The sequence below is a fragment of the Orbicella faveolata genome, unplaced genomic scaffold (genome assembly GCF_042242905.1).
Source record: "Orbicella faveolata isolate gen_17 unplaced genomic scaffold, um_ofav_v1 contig_25, whole genome shotgun sequence".
Taxonomy (NCBI): domain Eukaryota; kingdom Metazoa; phylum Cnidaria; class Anthozoa; order Scleractinia; family Merulinidae; genus Orbicella; species Orbicella faveolata.
Genome location: NW_028301553.1, coordinates 29,157,320 through 29,174,022, shown reverse-complemented (window position 1 = coordinate 29,174,022; position 16,703 = coordinate 29,157,320). Strand labels below are relative to the sequence as shown.

The following is a 16,703-nucleotide window of genomic DNA, read 5'->3' as shown; positions in this document are numbered from 1 at the left end:
TGAGTACCGCTTTGTTGCCCTGAGCCAATTTTGAAGTCTAAATAAGTGTTTATTCCAAATGTATCGCTTATCACAGGTTTCTAAAAGAAATTTAGATGTTCTCATTTTTCTGCCGATTTTAGGCTGAAAATATTCTTGTAACACAAAATTACATTCTTGGCAAAATCTCTGCCTCGGCTTTATTCTTAAAATATTCTTAAAATTTCCCAAATTTCAACCTCGATGTTCTTATAAAATCAGTATATTCTTTAAAAAAAAACGTGGGTAGCCAAAACCTGTCCCAAACTCCAGCCTGCCAGAACCTGCTATGCCAGAAAGACACGTTGTCATGGAAACGGTCAATGGGTTTTGTTTGTTTCTTTTTATGGTGGTCTAAACTTATCCCTTAGGACTGGTTCACACTTTGACATAAGCATAAGCATAAACATAAGCATAAGAAAAATATGTGTGAACCGGGGTTACATAAGCATAAGCATAAGCACAAGGAATGGAACTTTTTCCATTTTCTTATGTTTATGCTTATGCTTATGTTGTGAATACTTGAGTGTGAACCGGGCATACATAAGCATTATCGTAAGCATAAAGAGTTTTCTTGTCAACGGAATACACAAAAATAAAATCCAGGCCCGCTCTATCAGAATCTGTCAGCTGAAAACATGGCGACGCAGGTGAACGAAAAGTTGGTGGAATCTGTCCGCAATTATCCTTGTTTGTACGACAAAAAATCAGCAGACTTTAAAGACAAAAACAATTCTTGTACAAGGTTATAATAATCGCCTTGTGTCTTTCTACTCGTGAAAATGTCTCTTATCCAGACCTTTCTCGGTTTTCTTTGTGTCTGTCCTTGCATAAGCAACCTTCTTCGATTTCTACGGCTTAACAGTGGCAAAAATCCAATTTCGACTTCGTTATCCGCCATCTTTGATTTCTGAGAAGTGAACTGCGCCTGCGCAGTAGCCATCCTGATGCTTATGCTTACGTAACCCCGGTTCACACATATCTTTCTTATGCTTATGTTTATGCTTATGCTTATGCTTATGCTTATGCTTATGCTTATGCTTATGCTTATGTTAAAGTGTGAGCCAGCCCTTAGAAACACGAGTTTTCATGTTCCTTACGCCCTAAATTGGACCCACCCTTGACATTTTTTTTGTCTTACGGTCAGAAAACAAAAATAAAATTGTTGGCTTTTGGAATATCTCGTGTATTACACTCCTTTTTATACTTTATATGAATATCGAGGCTAAAATTTGCAAAATTTTAAATAAACCCGAGGCTGAAAATTTGAAAAGAACATAATTTTGTGTTGAAAATTTGTAAATACAATACAATTATATGTTTTTCACTAAACCTTTTAAAACTTTTTCTTTCCTTAAACGGCATAACCAGCCAAAAAAACAACAAAAACACCACTAGCTGTATGTTTGATTCTGCAATCAGGCTTTATTGCCTGCAGTCTGGCTCCAAAATAACTTCAACACCATCAAAGTTTTGATAGGACACATAATCTGACGTTATATCCGTAAGCATAGTCTACTTTGTGTTATTACAATCTAACGATATTTACAAGAATATTTTCAGCCTAAAATCGGCAGAAAATAAATATATTTAGCCTGAGCCGGAAAAACAATATTCTTACAAAAAAAAAAAAGAGTATTAAAGGCCTATTTAATTCTGGAGCAAGTTTCATCAAAATCTGTTGACAACTGGAACACCTTCACTTGTTAGTTAGGTGACAGCAAAGCGCACCGAGTGGGCGTTAATTAAACAATGAAAAGCAAAAGAATCCTTAGGATATATAGCAAACGGTTAAAAATTGTTCCTTATAAACATCATTTAAATTTTTCTGGTAAGAGATTTTATTATATTCTACGTATTAGACCAGCTTAACCAATAAAATCGCTGCTGAGATATGCTTGCAGTGTTGTTTCTGAATAAAATGATCTTCAAACGGAAAGATCACTTTCTCGGAGTATAGAAAAGACATGTACACTACAGTGAGATGTTGGGAATAACATATTGTTAGCACAAATGAAGCGAGGCTTTCGTTATTCTGCGTTGGAGATCATCGATAGAGTAAAATAGCGACAAACATGCAAAATGATAAAAATTTCTCCGCTTTTTTCCCAGCTAAAAGTCGTGCGAGCTTTGTTTGCTTCAAAAGCTAAAATAGGACACCATTTATTTCCGGACATCATTTCTACGGAAATTAATCATGAAACGAAAATTTTCGGCTGTCCGAATTTAAGGCTAATCTCTTCATATATAACATCAGAGTGCTGTTAAGATACCTGATCAAATGCAATAAAGTTTTATTTTTTTGGTATTTTTCATTATTAATTACATGTAGCACTGCAGAGCAAAGTATTTTCAACAAAAACCCAGCTGTTGCAATGAATCAATCATTGAACATTGCATTCAGGCAATAGTCAATTGTCCATTGCGCCCTATTTCCAACAAATTTCCTATATATTAAACTAGGCATAGAAATGTTAATTTTTGGCGATAAAACATAACCTCGTTAAACTCTCACCCAACGTATTTAATTGAGTTGATCAGTAAACACTTTTTCTTTGTCGATACAAAGTGAGAAAACTGAACAACAAGAGCACAGTCGCTGCAAAAAGTCTGTCAACCAAGCCAAGATGAACCTCTCCGAAGAAAACAACACCACACTTGGTTGTGGCTTAGAGTCTTTCCCTCTCGATCCAACAAATATTTCACCAGGTGTGTACGCTGCATTTGTTGTCAAAACTGTCATAAATGCTTTCACTTGTCCGTTTACTATTTTGTTAAACGTTCTGGTGATAATCGCCGTGAAAACAAAACGACAGCTTCGCACCAAATCTGGCATCGCTCTCGCCTGTTTAGCCACAACTGACTTCATTGTGGGACTAGTTGTTCAACCTCTGCATATCACCACCTTTATCTTAGTGCTTCAAGGTAGCGAGACTCCGAACGCGCTATGTAATCTGATCGACGCAGCAATTAACGTGAGCGTTACGTGCGCTTTGGCATCGTTCTATCACTTGTTCGTGATGAGCGGGGAACGTTATTTAGCGATAAAACACTCCTTCGCTTACGAGTCTGGCCTGGTAACTGAAGCTCGTATCATCATAGCCTCTGGTCTGTCATGGCTTACTGCAGTGATTATAACTTCCATCGGCTACACCTCTGAAGCCAGCAGACAATTTACATCCTCATTAACAGTATTCGTAGCACTTTTCGGTTTCGTACCCGCAATATTGTACTTTCATGTTGCTATATATCAAGAAGTTCGACGCAACAAGAGACAAATTATTGCTAATCAAGTTTCCTCGGAAGCAAGGGTGAAGATGCTAAGAGATAAGAAATCGTTTTACACAACAGCTATCGTCCTACTTACAGTTATTTTGTGTTATATCCCGGCCAATATTTGGGTTGTTATTCTTGCAGTCTTGAAAAACAGAATCCCTGCTAATTTAAGACACATCGTTCTTAGTGTCACCACGACAATACTCGTGTTAAATTCCTTTTTTAATCCGTTGATTTATGCTGTTAGAATAAGATATTTTCGTGTCGCTTTCATTCAGTTGTTATCAAGAAAAACTCGTGCACAAGCCGAGGAACTTGAAAAGAGAATTTTTGAATCAAGGCGAATTGAAGTTGTAGGTACTGATAAACAAGAACAAGACAGAGCCGGCGGAAAATTTGAAGGCGCAACTTTGGGCAATGGACAAACAGCTCAGTATAGCGGCCGCCGAACACAACTGGGAGTGGAGAATATAGAAGAAACAGTTTTTTAACAAGTTATTCCTATACATAAGGCATTAAAGAGAAAACTGCAATTTTCTAAAAGATTAAAAAGGTTCAAAATCGATGTAATGTTTTTCGCTAGAGTAAATGAACTCGAGAACAAAACATTGCTACTATTAAAAAAAGTGTTTCAAATCCTCTTGGATTTTTCTTTTGTTTCGCATTAATTCTGATACGAGATGAAACCTTTTGTCAAGTACTAGCAAGCCTCTTCTGTCTTCTGTTTCATTCCATTTAGCAAACTGGGTGTGGTTCAAATTTCTAGCTTGATTTTACTGGGCTTAAAGACAAATTGGGAAGGGAAAACTTTCCCAGTTTAGTTCGGACATTTACAGGGCTTCGTTATAAATTAGATGAGAAATGTCGGCTCCCTTGAGCAATATTGGCTCTGCAAGACAGTTTAAAAGCAGATCAACATCTCATATATATGTCGAATTCCCACCCAGCAACCATGATAGACACGTAAAACAGTTATGTAGCATTTTCCGAAAGTTTTCAAGCTTTGTATTAACAACTGGTGCTGTTATTGACCGTGTTAAAGTAAAGACCAATCTATCGATCTTTGACGAAGAAGCCGATTGTAATCATTGCTGTACAGCCGAGAGAAGTCTCATTCTTTTTTCAGTGACTTTTGTCATATCGATCCCATGAAGGACTCAGTCTCCCAAATACACGGCCGGTTTTTTTTTTATATATAATAGTACTGTTTTTCCTGCCCAGACTGAATATTAATTGTTATTTTTCTGCGATTTTAGGCTGAAAATCAGCATTCTTTTGAACATTCTTAGATTATAGGAATACAAAGTGAACTATGCCGACACAACGTCAGATTATGTAGTGTCCTATCATGACAGTGATGGCTGCCTTGAAGTAATTTTGGAGCCAGCCTGCATATGGCACACATAACTTCTTACAGAAATGTTGTTAGCATCCAGCATACGGCTAGTGCTGTTTCTGTTGTTTTTGACTAATTTTGGCGCTTAGAGAAAGGGACAATTTTGTACGGCTTAGTTAAAAACATATAATTGTACTGTATTTACCAATTTTAAAAACACAAAATGACATTCTTTTCAAAATACCAGCCTCGGGTTTCCTTTTAAGAATATTCTTAAAATTTCGCAATTTCAGCCTCGACATTCTTATGAAACATATTCTTGTTAAAAAAAGGATGTATTTCAGCTGTCGCCATATGCATAGTTCGCACGCACTTGTGACCGATTGAAAACATTCCGTGAGGTATTTATAGAGCGAAAGGAAACAGAAATGATAACACCATTTTCTTTGGCAAATTTCTGTCGTTTAACCGTAGTAAAAACAGATTTCCCCTAGTCAGCTCGTTCGTTTTACCTGTGGCGCAACAACCTTGTCGAGCCAAGGACTGTAACATAACTCATTTTTTCTCTGACAAAACTTAACTTTTATACAGTTCGTTTTGTTTTAAATATTCAGGACTTTTTAGCATTGTTTCATTCATATGATGCCTGTTTTCTGACGTTTCGCAAAATTCGAAGTAACGGGCGCACGGTCGATAACTTTTGAGAATAAGTTGGTAGCAAGAGAAGATCAAGGCTGGGAGTACACTGAAAAAACATCTCTGCTATGCCGCGTCTTTTGAAAATCAAAACACATGAACTGACTTTTCGACTCATTTCCCGCCATTTCGTCTCAGGTAGTTTCGAGAAAGTGGCTTGGCTTGTCCACGCATCGCGCAAGTAACATCATTGGAGGAACTGAGTCACTCAGATAGATTACCTTAGGTCAATAAGGCCTATAGGGGGGCTTCACTCTCTTACCTGGTAGACTGACTGTAAGCGCATGGTTAATTATCTGGAGTTAGAAATTGTTGCTTATGAATGGCATTGAAGTTTCTTTCTCGTAAGAAATTTTACTCTATTCTGCGTATTAGACCAGCCGAACCAATCAAAGTCGCTGCTGAGGTATGCTTGTAGTGTTGTTTTATGGCATCAGACTATGGTGTTTCATGGACTATGGTGTTTTATGGTGAATTAAATGATCTTCAAACGGAAGGATCACTTTCTCGGAGTACAGAAAAGACACTATTATTGTTCATTGAGATGTTGCGAATAAATACTGCTAGCACCAATGAAACGAGGCTTTCGTTATTCTGCGTTGGGGATCATCGATAGAGTAAAATAGCGACAAACATGCAAAATGATAAAATTGGTTCTTCTATATTCTCCACTCGCAGTTGTGTTCGGCGGCCGCTATATTGAGCTGTTTGTCCATTGCCCAAAGTCGCTGCTGACATATGCTTGTAGTGTTGTTTTATGGCATCAGACTATGGTGTTTCTGAATTAAATGATCTTCAAACGGAAGGATCACTTTCTCGGAGAATAGAAAAGACACTATTATTGTTCACTGAGATGTTGCGAATAAATAGTGCTAGCACAAATGAAGAGAGGCTTTCGTTATTCTGCGTTGGAGATCATCGATAGGGTAAAATAGCGACAAACATGCAAAATGATAAAATTTTCTCCGTTTTTTTCCCTTGCTAAAAGTCGTGCGAACTTTGTTTGCTTCAAAAGCTAAAATAGGACACCATCATTTATTTCCGGACGCTATTTCTAAGGAAATTAATCCGAAAATCGTAGAACAACCACGAAACGAAAATTTTCGGCTGTCCGAATTTAAGGCTAATCTCTTCCTATGTAACATCAGAGTGCTGTTAAGATACGTGAACAAATGCATTAAAGTTTTTTTTTTTTTTTGGTATTTTTCATTATTAATTGCATGTAGCACTGCAGAGCAAAGTATTTTCAACAAAACCCAGCTGTTGCAATGAATCAATCATTGAACATTGCATTCGTGAAATAGCAATTGTCCATTGCGCCCTATTTCCAACAAATTTCCTATATATTAAACTAGGCATAGAAATGTTAATTTTTGACGATAAAACATAACCTCATTAAACTCTCACCCTATGTATTTAATTGAGTTGATCAGTAAACACTTTTTCTTTGTCGATACAAAGCGAGAAAAGTGAACAACAAGAGTACAGTCGCTGCAAAAAGTCTGTCAACCAAGCCAAGATGAACCTCTCCGAGGAAAGCAACACCACACTTGGTTGTGGCTTAGAGTCTTTCCCTCTCGATCCAACAAATATTTCACCAGGTGTGTACGCTGCATTCGTCGTCAAAACTGTCATAAATGCTTTCACTTGTCCGTTTACTATTTTGTTAAACGTTCTGGTGATAATCGCCGTGAAAATGAAACGACAGCTTCGCACCAAATGTGGCATCGCTCTCGCCTGTTTAGCCACAACTGACTTCATTGTGGGACTAGTTGTTCAACCTCTGCATATCACCACCTTTATCTTAGTGCTTCAAGGTAGCGAGACTCCGAACGCGCTATGTAATCTGATCGACGCAGCAATTAACGTGAGCGTTACGTGCGCTTTGGCATCGTTCTATCACTTGTTCGTGATGAGCGGGGAACGTTATTTAGCGATAAAACACTCCTTCGCTTACGAGTCTGGCCTGGTAACTGAAGCTCGTATCATCATAGCCTCTGGTCTGTCATGGCTTACTGCAGTGATTATAACTTCCATCGGCTACACCTCTGAAGCCAGCAGACAATTTACGTCCTCATTAACAGTATTCGTAGCACTTTTCGTTTTCGTTCCCGCAATATTGTACTTTCATGTTGCTATATATCAAGAAGTTCGACGCAACAAGAGACAAATTATTGCTATTCAAGTTTCCTCGGAAGCAAGGGTGAAGATGCTAAGAGATAAGAAATCGTTTTACACAACAGCTATCGTCCTACTTACAGTTATTTTGTGTTATATCCCGGCCAATATTTGGGTTGTTATTCTTGCAGTCTTGAAAAACAGAATCCCTGCTAATTTAAGACATATCATTCTTAGTGTCACCACGACAATACTCGTGTTAAATTCCTTTTTTAATCCGTTGATTTACGCTGTTAGAGTAAGATATTTTCGTGTCGCTTTCATTCAGTTGTTATCAAGAAAAACTCGTGCACAAGCCGAGGAACTTGAAAAGAGAATTTTTGAATCAAGGCGAATTGAAGTTGTAGGTACTGCTAAACAAGAACAAGACAGAGCTGGCGGAAAATTTGAAGGCGCAACTTTGGGCAATGGACAAACAGCTCAGTATAGCGGCCGCCGAACACAACTGGGAGTGGAGAATATAGAAGAAACAGTTTTTTAACAAGTTATTCGTACAAATAAGGCATTAGAGAGATCGAAAACTGCAATTCTCTAAAATATTAAAAAGGTTCAGCATCGATGTAATGTTTATCGCTAGAGTAAATGAACTCGAGAACAAAACACATTGCTACTATTAAAAAAAGTGTTTCAAATCCTCTTGGATTTTTTTTTGTTGTTGTTTCGCATTAATTCTGATACGAGATGAAACCTTTTGTCAAGTACTAGCAAGCCTCTTCTGTCTTCTGTACTGTTTCATTCATTTAACAAACTGGGTGTGGTTAAAATTTCTGTCTTGATTTTACTGGGCTCAAAGACAAATTGGGAACGAAAATCTTTTCCAGTTTAGTTCGGACATCTACAGGGCTTCGATATAAATTGGATGAGAAATATCGGCTCCTTTGACAAATATCGGCTCTGCAAGACAGTTTCAAAGCAGATCAACATCTCATATATATGTCGAATTCCCACGCAGCAACCATGATAGACACGTAAAACAGTTATGTAGCATTTTCTGAAAGTTTTTAAACTTTATATTAACAATTGGTGTTGTTATTGACCGTGTTAAAGTAAAGACCAATCTATCTATCTTTGACGAAGAAGCCGATTCTAATCATTGCAAATTGCTGTACAGAGAAGTCTCGCTCTTTTTCAGTGACTTTTGTCGTATCGATCTCATGAAGGACTTAGTCTCCCAATACACGGCCTCGTTTTTTTTTTTTTTTATAATGGTACTGTTTTTCCTGCCCAGGCTAAATATTGTTATTTTTCTGCGATTTTAGGCTGGAAATCAGCATTGTTGTGAATATTCTTAGATTATAGGAATACAAAGTGAACTATGCCGACACAACGTCAGATTATAGGGAGTTTACGAAACTACGACGGCGACCCGAGGACAACGTCGGTTAAAAACTGAACTTATATTTTACCTACGAATCTCGCGATATCTTACAGTCATTTAGTTTGTTTCTCACTTTCAAAGTCACCGCGAAAGTAAATATGGAACACAGTGTTAAATTCGGAATATAAATTTAAAAAATTAGCCGTTGTCGTTCACGTCCTCCAAACAACGCAGATTTTGGTCATTTCACGTTGTTGTTTTGCAGAGGACGGCAAAGAAATGTACCAAGAATTATAACGCACGTGCACAGCCATTGTTCTCCTAATTAAATCTTTTATTCATCGACGTTCCCGTTGCCGTTGCCGTTGCCGTTGCCGTCGTAGTTTTCTTAAACTCCCTGTTGTTGTGCAGGGGACGGCTAGAAAATATACAAAGAATTATAACGCACGTGCACAGCTATTGTTTTGCTCATTAAACCTTTGTTTGTCGACGTTCCCGTTGCCGTTGCCGTCGTGGTTTTCTTAAACTCCCTCATGTGTCCTATCATGACAGTGATGGTGTTGAAGTAATTCTGGAGCCAGCCTGCAGGCAGTAAAGCCTGATGTCACACACATAACTTCTTACAGAAATGTTATTAGAATCGAGCATACGGCTAGTGCTGTTTCTGTTGTTTTTGGCTAATTTTGGCGCTTAGAGAAAGGGACAATTTTGTACGGCTTAGTTAAAAACATATAATTGTACTGTATTAACCAATTAAACACACAAAATTATACATTAAACACACAAAATTACATTCTTTTCAAAATACCAGCCTCGGGTTTAATCTAAGAATATTCTTAAAATTTCGCAATTTCAGCCTCGACATTCTTATGAAACATATTCTTGTTAAAAAAAGGATGTATTTCAGCTGTCGCCATATGCATAGTTGTCATGCACGCACTTGTGGCCGATTGAAAACATTCCGTGAGGTATTTACCGCGAAAGGCAACAGAGATGATAACATCATTTTCTTTAGCAAATTTCTGTCGTTTTTCCGTAGTGAAAACAGATTTCCCCTAGTCAGCGCGTTCGTTTTACCTGCGGCCAAACAACCTTGCCCAGCCAATTGTCCCTGGAATGTACTTGGCTTTTCTGAAATAACCTTAAAGTTTTTATTTTTTCGCGTGAAAGTCACATGTTCCAAAAAGTAACCTTGATTTTAGTTAAAAACATGTAATTGTATTGTATTTATAAATTTTAAACACGCAAAATTGCATTCCCTTCAAAATCCCAGCCTAGAGTTCTTAAAATATTCTTACAATTTCGCAAATTTCAGCCTCGACATTCTCAGAAAACATACTCTTGTTAAAAAAGAATGTATTTCAGCTGTCGCCATGTGCATACTTCTCACGCATTTGTGGCCGATTGAAAACACTTTCGTGAGATATTTAGCGCGAAAGGAAACAGAGCCGATGACATCATTTTTTGGGCAAACTTCTGTCGTTTAACCGCAGTGAAATAGATTTCCCCTGGTGTCTCGTTCGTTTTACCTGCGGCCCAACAACTTTGTCCAGCCAGTTGTCCCTGGAATCTACTTAGTTTTCCTGAAATAACCCTGATGTTTTTTTTTTTCCGCGTGGAAGTCACGTGTTCCAAAAAGTAACTTGCTTTAATGTCTCCAGTTGGCACAGCAGTGCTTAATGCCATTTCATTTTTTTTCTAGAATGGGGAGGGTGTGAAAAACAAAAATGCCGTCGTGGAAAGTCTGATGGTTAAAAATTTCTATAATTGATCATTCAAGGTTGTTTTTCTTCACTTTCGATCTGTTTTAACAAAGAATTACAGCATATTGGCCGCACGGGACTTAGCCCATAACCTTGAAGTGTGTTTTTTTTTCTTTTGCGACTTGCTTGTACTTGTGAAGAAACTTGCAAGTCCGTTTGGCCACCCAACGCAAGTCTCTACGAAAGTTCATCTTGCAGCTACTTTCGACTACTTGTGAGTCGTTTGGCCATGCAGGGCTTAAGATGTAAATACTGTACTTTCATTGTGTCAAACACAAAGTAGATGATTGATTGAAAATGTTTATTGAACAATCAAAAGGTTTAACAATACATGTAGATAATTTCTTCTACAATAAATATCGAGATCTCCTATTTCATTTCTTTTATTAACTCATTTAGTAGACAGGGACAAATTGAAGTATAACACTTTCCTTCTAAGATTTATAGAAAATGGATGATTTTGAATTCCTTTCATTAAACTCTAGTGGGTGACCGTCCCATTCAAATGAAAACTACTGAGCAGCACTTTCATGTGGTTCTGTTTACTATGCTGTACAAAGTTGTTCTAACTTTTAAGTCTGTGGATGAAACCCCTGTGTGTGACCATTCAAATGAAAGCTATTGAGCAGTACTTTCATGTGGTTCTGTTTACTATGCTGTACAAAGTGGTGGTAACTTTGAAGTCTGCGAATGAAACCTTAGTGTGTGACCATTCAAATGAAAGCTGTTGAGCAGAACTTTCATGTGGTACTGTTTATTATGCTGTACAAGGTGGTTCTAACTTTTCATTCGTGGATGCAACTCTACTGTTTGACCATTCAAATGAAAGGCTATCGAGCATTATCCAACTGCACTCCGTTAAGTACAAATAATGTGAGAAATGAGTAAAACTATGGCACAGTACTCATGCCCCAGGAAATCAGTTTAGCAGTCAAGTTTAGCGATTAAGTCTCCTTAATTTGTGTGAGTGCGTGCAAGGCGAAACAGGGTTAAAAGTTTCGTTAACAGGAAAGAAAAATGCATAATAAATCTTGCATTAGACATCACAGCGTGTAGTATCATTGTACATTTTTACTCATAGTTCTCATTTTGACTCACCCTAAGCAGAGTAGGGCTTGTCAAATTACTACAGGACTCATAAAAATTTACAGCAATACCTCTTTCAAGCGTTCCTGTTAATTTTGCTTACAGGGCAGTTGTTTTAACTCATGTCTGTGGAATTTAAAATAGAAGCTGATGAGCAGCACTTTCATGTGACACAGCCTACTGTACATAATTTTTTTTACAAAATTTCTCAAATGGGATCTTGGCATTCTTTTGTTGGTTCATGTAAATGTTCATTATTTCTGTCCATTGGCTAGCCTGATTGCAGCATCCTGAAGATCCAACAGAGTCTGCGGTAAATCCAGTTCAGGAGAGCTTGGCCTCTCATAAGGGTGAGCCCCTGCAGTTCTTCTGGCTGGACAATTCCTTATTGGTCCACCCCCAGCATATCTTTTGTCCTGTGCATTGCCACTATTTTCATTCAACTCATACTGTTGAAGGAGTTCCTGGTATTTGAGGCCTTCAGGTTGGTCTCCTGTGTTTGAACTAGGAGACTCTGCCCCAGATGTTTCTGGTGACCCCCCTGACATTGCTGGAGATTCAATACTATCCAGGGGGGAGTCAGCCACTGGCATTTCCATGCTCTCTTCACCCTCTTGTTCATTGAGCAACTGTGATAAATGTAGACTTTCAAAGCGCACAGTTTGTAGTCGACAAATGCCATCGTCACACTCTTTGTACCTTAAATAAATGCAAACAAGAATGCAACTGAAAGAACACTACATATAGCTATACTGCCATAACTTTGAAATTACAATAAAATCACACATATTAGCAACTTTTTTAAAATGCCAAACCATAGTTCATGACCATTCAAATGAAAGCTATTGAGCAGCACATTCATGTGGCAATGTTTATTACACTGTACCAGGTGGTTCAAACCCTGGATTAATACCTAATGTCTGAACACTGAAATGGAAGCTACACTACATTGAGCAGAGATCTTGCTTGCAGAATAAGTCACCTTCATAGGGAATTGTGTATTATGCTGAACAAGGTGGTCTGAACTTTTAAATTGAGAGACAAAAGCATAGTGTGTGACCATTCAAAAAGCTATCAACCAGTACTTTTGTATGATCTTATCATGGCACCTGTTTTCAATATTTTTAAGCAATGCTCAGTGAACTAACCTAAACCTGGGGTGACCAGCTGGCCAGCTGAAACTGTGCTTTTTCTTCAGATGGTTTGTAAGCCCTGAACCTCTTGTATACCGCTGTCCACAGACATGGCACTCGTATCGGTTCACATCAATGCCCTGGAAAAACCGCAAGAGTTTACACATCAAAAATTTAAAATAAAAAAACTGACTATAGATTACCGGCTAGTATCATTGGACTGCAAGGTTTTTAAAGCACCATACATGTAACATATTGAGTGCATAAGGGATGGAGAGTAGTCCTTCAAACAATACAGCTGTTTCGAGAAAGGTTGTCAGAATAAAGTGTAAAAGTGCACACAACAACCCCGAAAGTTAGACCGTGCTGAATACTTATTCAGATATAAAAGCATGACAAACATTTCTTAGGTTTTCTTTTTCTTCAGACTTTGTGAACCAAGGTGTTTTTTGCTTTTTCTTTTCTTTTCTAAGATTTTTTAAACTTCACATGTTAATATTTCACATGCAAAAATACAAATTTATAAATTTCCTCCACACTGATACACAAAATTCAAATGAATACCCAAACTACCATTCAGTCTTGTTGTGTAGGCTTAACACTTCCATGCGACAACCTTTCTCCTAACCCGCTGAACACATATCTCAAAATTTTAGGGGGTGGCCGCTCAATAGCTGGCTTCTTAATAGGGGTGCAAGTGATATATCAAACATGAAAGACCGTGTTTGACTACATGTACATCTCAAACTTCGAGAAGAAAGTTGAAATACCGTGCATGGTGGAGTATTTTTGACAAACTTCAAGGTGTTTGGAAATATGGTCAAACACTGTCTTGAGTGTTTGATATATCCTCTCAATCAAAACTAAAACTTAAGAGAAAACAGAGAAATAAAATTGTAAAAATCTACGCTAATTAAATTCAGATATCCAAACACCATTGCAATTATGGTTTCCTTTGTTGAAACTTGATGAATTATGAGAACTGTAATTCCTAACCTGGTGATCAACTTTCTGATGTCTTTTCACTGTTTGCATGGCTCGGGCAGAGAAGTTACATCCCTCCACATCACAGTGATATGCTAAAACTGCATTGTGGAATTCACGATGCCGTCTTAGGTCTGACTGCATTTTACAGCTAAAAAGAGAAACACTAGATTCAGAAGACAATCAGTGAAATATTTCAGCCAAAGAAGTAATTTCTTGAAAAACATTGACTTGACTGAATACTGTCAGCAGTTTCAGGCTGTTTAAGGATACTCACGTATAACTGCACACATCACATTTAAAAGGTCTTTCTGCTGAATGCCTGAATTTGATGTGTTGTTTTAAAGCAGAAGCATTTGGGCAGGTCATGTCACAAAACTGGCATTTCACATTATTTACTGCAATGAAAACAGAAATTGTCCACAAATTTGAGTTTCAAGATCAAAAGTCAGGTTACTTCAACACAGATCTTCGTAGATCCTTGTGGAATTTTGATAAAGATTGTCAAAGATTTGTAACAGGATACTCATGCAGATTCGGTAGGATCTTTTTCTTTGGGGAGCAGGGATGCCACAGTGGTGAGAGCGCTTTCCTCCCACCAATGTGGCCCGGGTTTGATTCCTGCCCGGTGCTATAATTATGTGGGTTGAGTTTGTTGTTGGTTCTCGCCTTGCTCTGAGGGTTTTTCTCTGGGTTCTCCAGTTTTCCTCCCTCCACAAAATCAACATCTTCAAATTCCAATTCCACCAGGATAGAAGACCCACATGAGAACCAGCTAAGGCTGATGAAGCTTCCTCTCTAATATTGTAATTTATTTATACAAACATCCTTGAAAGATTTCCCAAGGCAATTGATAACAACACATTTGTCAAAGCCATCATACTATACATATACAATACTACCATTTGTAACATACCATGGTGTCGCATGTGATCTCGCAAGATACGCTCCGACCCACAGTGCTTCAAACAATGTGAACACTGAAAGCTTTCATCTACAATAAAGTAAATAGCAAAGATGCCATTAAAATCAAGAGAATGTATGAAATGAAAAACTTTGATGAAAAACCACTTACACCCAGAAGAATTCTGTCGCACCACATGGTCTACAAACTTTGCCTTGTTTGCAAACATACCACCGCAAGTCATACAGGCAAAAATTTTCTCTCTTGTATGACTTCGGCAATGCTCCTTCAGCTTGTAGTGATTTACAGTTGCAAAATTACATCCTAAAAGAAATAAAAGCAGTTAAAAAAATAACATTGATGTTTTGCACAAAGATTTGGATGCTTACTGCAAATCATTGTCATGTCGTGTCCATTTTCTATGCCATGGTAAAGAAAATATATTTTATTTATGGGAAAGATTCTTGTTAGAATTTCAGCTATTTAATAAATCAGGATTCTCAAACTCAGTCATAATTTGCTATGTTCAAGCAAACGAAATCACAAATGTGACAGTGCAGTGTTTGGGAATGAGGCATGGATTTTTATATCCAGTTAGTTTTAGTTTCGATTGAGAAGATGTCTAGCAAATGACTGAGACAGTTTGAATTGAAGGGAGAAGTCCCAGGGTCTTGTTCCACAAGTCTTGTCCCTCAAAACCCAGCATGTGAATTGTCTGTGGGACAAGTCTTGCATCCAAATGAAAATAAGCCAATCACAGATCAGTGTTTATTTTTTTCTTATAGATGAAATTAGATCTTGATTTTCCCGCTAGTGGAGAAAAAAAAACAGTTTTGCAGTCATTCACATGTGTGTTGAAGACCTTGACAGAATTCTTGACCCTAGTTTGCTTCTTCGTCTAACTGTAAAGCGCTTTTGAACTTTTAGGATATTGGCGCTATATAAATATTTTATTATTATTATTATTATTATTATTATTATTATTATTATTCGTCAGTCATATCCAGATACATAAAAAAACATAATCAAAATCAGAACTACAGTGTAACATGCACTGAATAACTTAGATAAACAACATATGTTTAGGTGTATTTATTTCATTATTATTCTTGGTTTTATGATAAATTATTTCAGTTTTGCTTTTTGTACTTCGCAGAGTGAAAAAAAATTACAGCTTGGGTCGCCTGTGCTTGTGCCCTAGGATTTTGCTATGTTCCTACAGAATAGGTCCCCTTGTGTAAACAGAACAAAGGTCCCTTCAACTAGTCCCCTCGTGAAAACTCTTCAAGGGAATTGCTCCAGAGTCCCTTGGTGTGAAACGACCTTTAAGACCGAGGATTTTAATTTACTGTTATTTTAATTTACATGTACACTGTACCTTCCCACTGGCAGGTTACAGAGTATTTCTTCTTTCCATTTTCTCCTGTTTCCTTCAAAGTCTTATCCACGGCCCATGCATGACTGTCTACGTGTCTGTAATAGAGCGTTGGACAGTTAAACTCCACGCTGCATTCTCTCCACTCGCAAAGAAACGGTTCGGGAATATCCGGCAGCAAATTTCGGCTCTGGTTGTCCAAAGTACAAGGTGCCAGTTTCATTTCTTGTTGCTTTTTGTAGCCTTCAAGCTTTATCCTGGCGTGAAAAGCGTGGAAGAAAACATGGCGAATCAAATCGCCGGCATCAATGGGTGAATCCCAACCACAATCTCGCCAATAGCACGAAAAATTATCCGGGATGGTGTCGTCGGAAAATCCTCGTCGATATCCTGGTAAAATTCCCCTTAAATGCCCCTCAAAATGCTCTCTGAAGTCGTGAAAGTCTGACAAACGAAACTTTTCTTCACATGAGCCCCATTCACATTCAAGAATATCCATTGCCATTCCTAAATAGCTGAAAATAAGCAATTAAAACCGCAAAGCGTCAGAGAAAAGAAAACCCGCCATCTTCTACCGCCATCTTATTTGTGAGCCCAACATGAATTTGGTCAGCGGTGCAGCTATGTAGCCAGGCC

At 37.9% G+C, this 16,703-nt stretch overlaps 3 protein-coding genes across 4 annotated transcripts; 2 read left to right on the top strand and 1 right to left on the bottom strand.

Moving 5' to 3' along the window:
- The first annotated feature begins 2,630 nt into the window (after nucleotides 1–2,630).
- On the top strand, nucleotides 2,631–3,933 carry LOC110050651 (histamine H2 receptor-like). Its single transcript, XM_089293683.1, has one exon. It carries the CDS (start codon nucleotides 2,646–2,648, stop codon nucleotides 3,783–3,785), a length of 1,140 nt encoding a protein of 379 aa, XP_089149809.1. The 5' UTR covers nucleotides 2,631–2,645; the 3' UTR covers nucleotides 3,786–3,933.
- Nucleotides 3,934–6,830: 2,897 nt separating this feature from the next.
- LOC149109790 (histamine H2 receptor-like) lies at nucleotides 6,831–8,095 on the top strand. The gene has a single exon (XM_089294084.1). It carries the CDS (start codon nucleotides 6,846–6,848, stop codon nucleotides 7,983–7,985), a length of 1,140 nt encoding a protein of 379 aa, XP_089150210.1. The 5' UTR covers nucleotides 6,831–6,845; the 3' UTR covers nucleotides 7,986–8,095.
- A 2,774-nt stretch (nucleotides 8,096–10,869) lies between these two features.
- Nucleotides 10,870–16,681, bottom strand: LOC110041479 (histone H4 transcription factor-like). 2 transcript variants are annotated; one of them, XM_020746763.2, is made up of 7 exons: nucleotides 16,071–16,680; nucleotides 14,864–15,016; nucleotides 14,705–14,782; nucleotides 14,066–14,186; nucleotides 13,801–13,939; nucleotides 12,820–12,944; nucleotides 10,870–12,370 (listed from the first exon to the last, which is right to left on the bottom strand). In XM_020746763.2, exons 1-7 carry the CDS (start codon nucleotides 16,570–16,572, stop codon nucleotides 11,926–11,928), a joined length of 1,563 nt encoding a protein of 520 aa, XP_020602422.2. In that variant the 5' UTR covers nucleotides 16,573–16,680; the 3' UTR covers nucleotides 10,870–11,925. The 2 variants fall into 2 exon arrangements, with proteins under 2 accessions (XP_020602422.2, XP_089149756.1); XM_089293630.1 differs by having other exon boundaries at nucleotides 14,705–15,016; nucleotides 16,071–16,681.
- Between the last annotated feature and the right edge of the window lie 22 nt (nucleotides 16,682–16,703).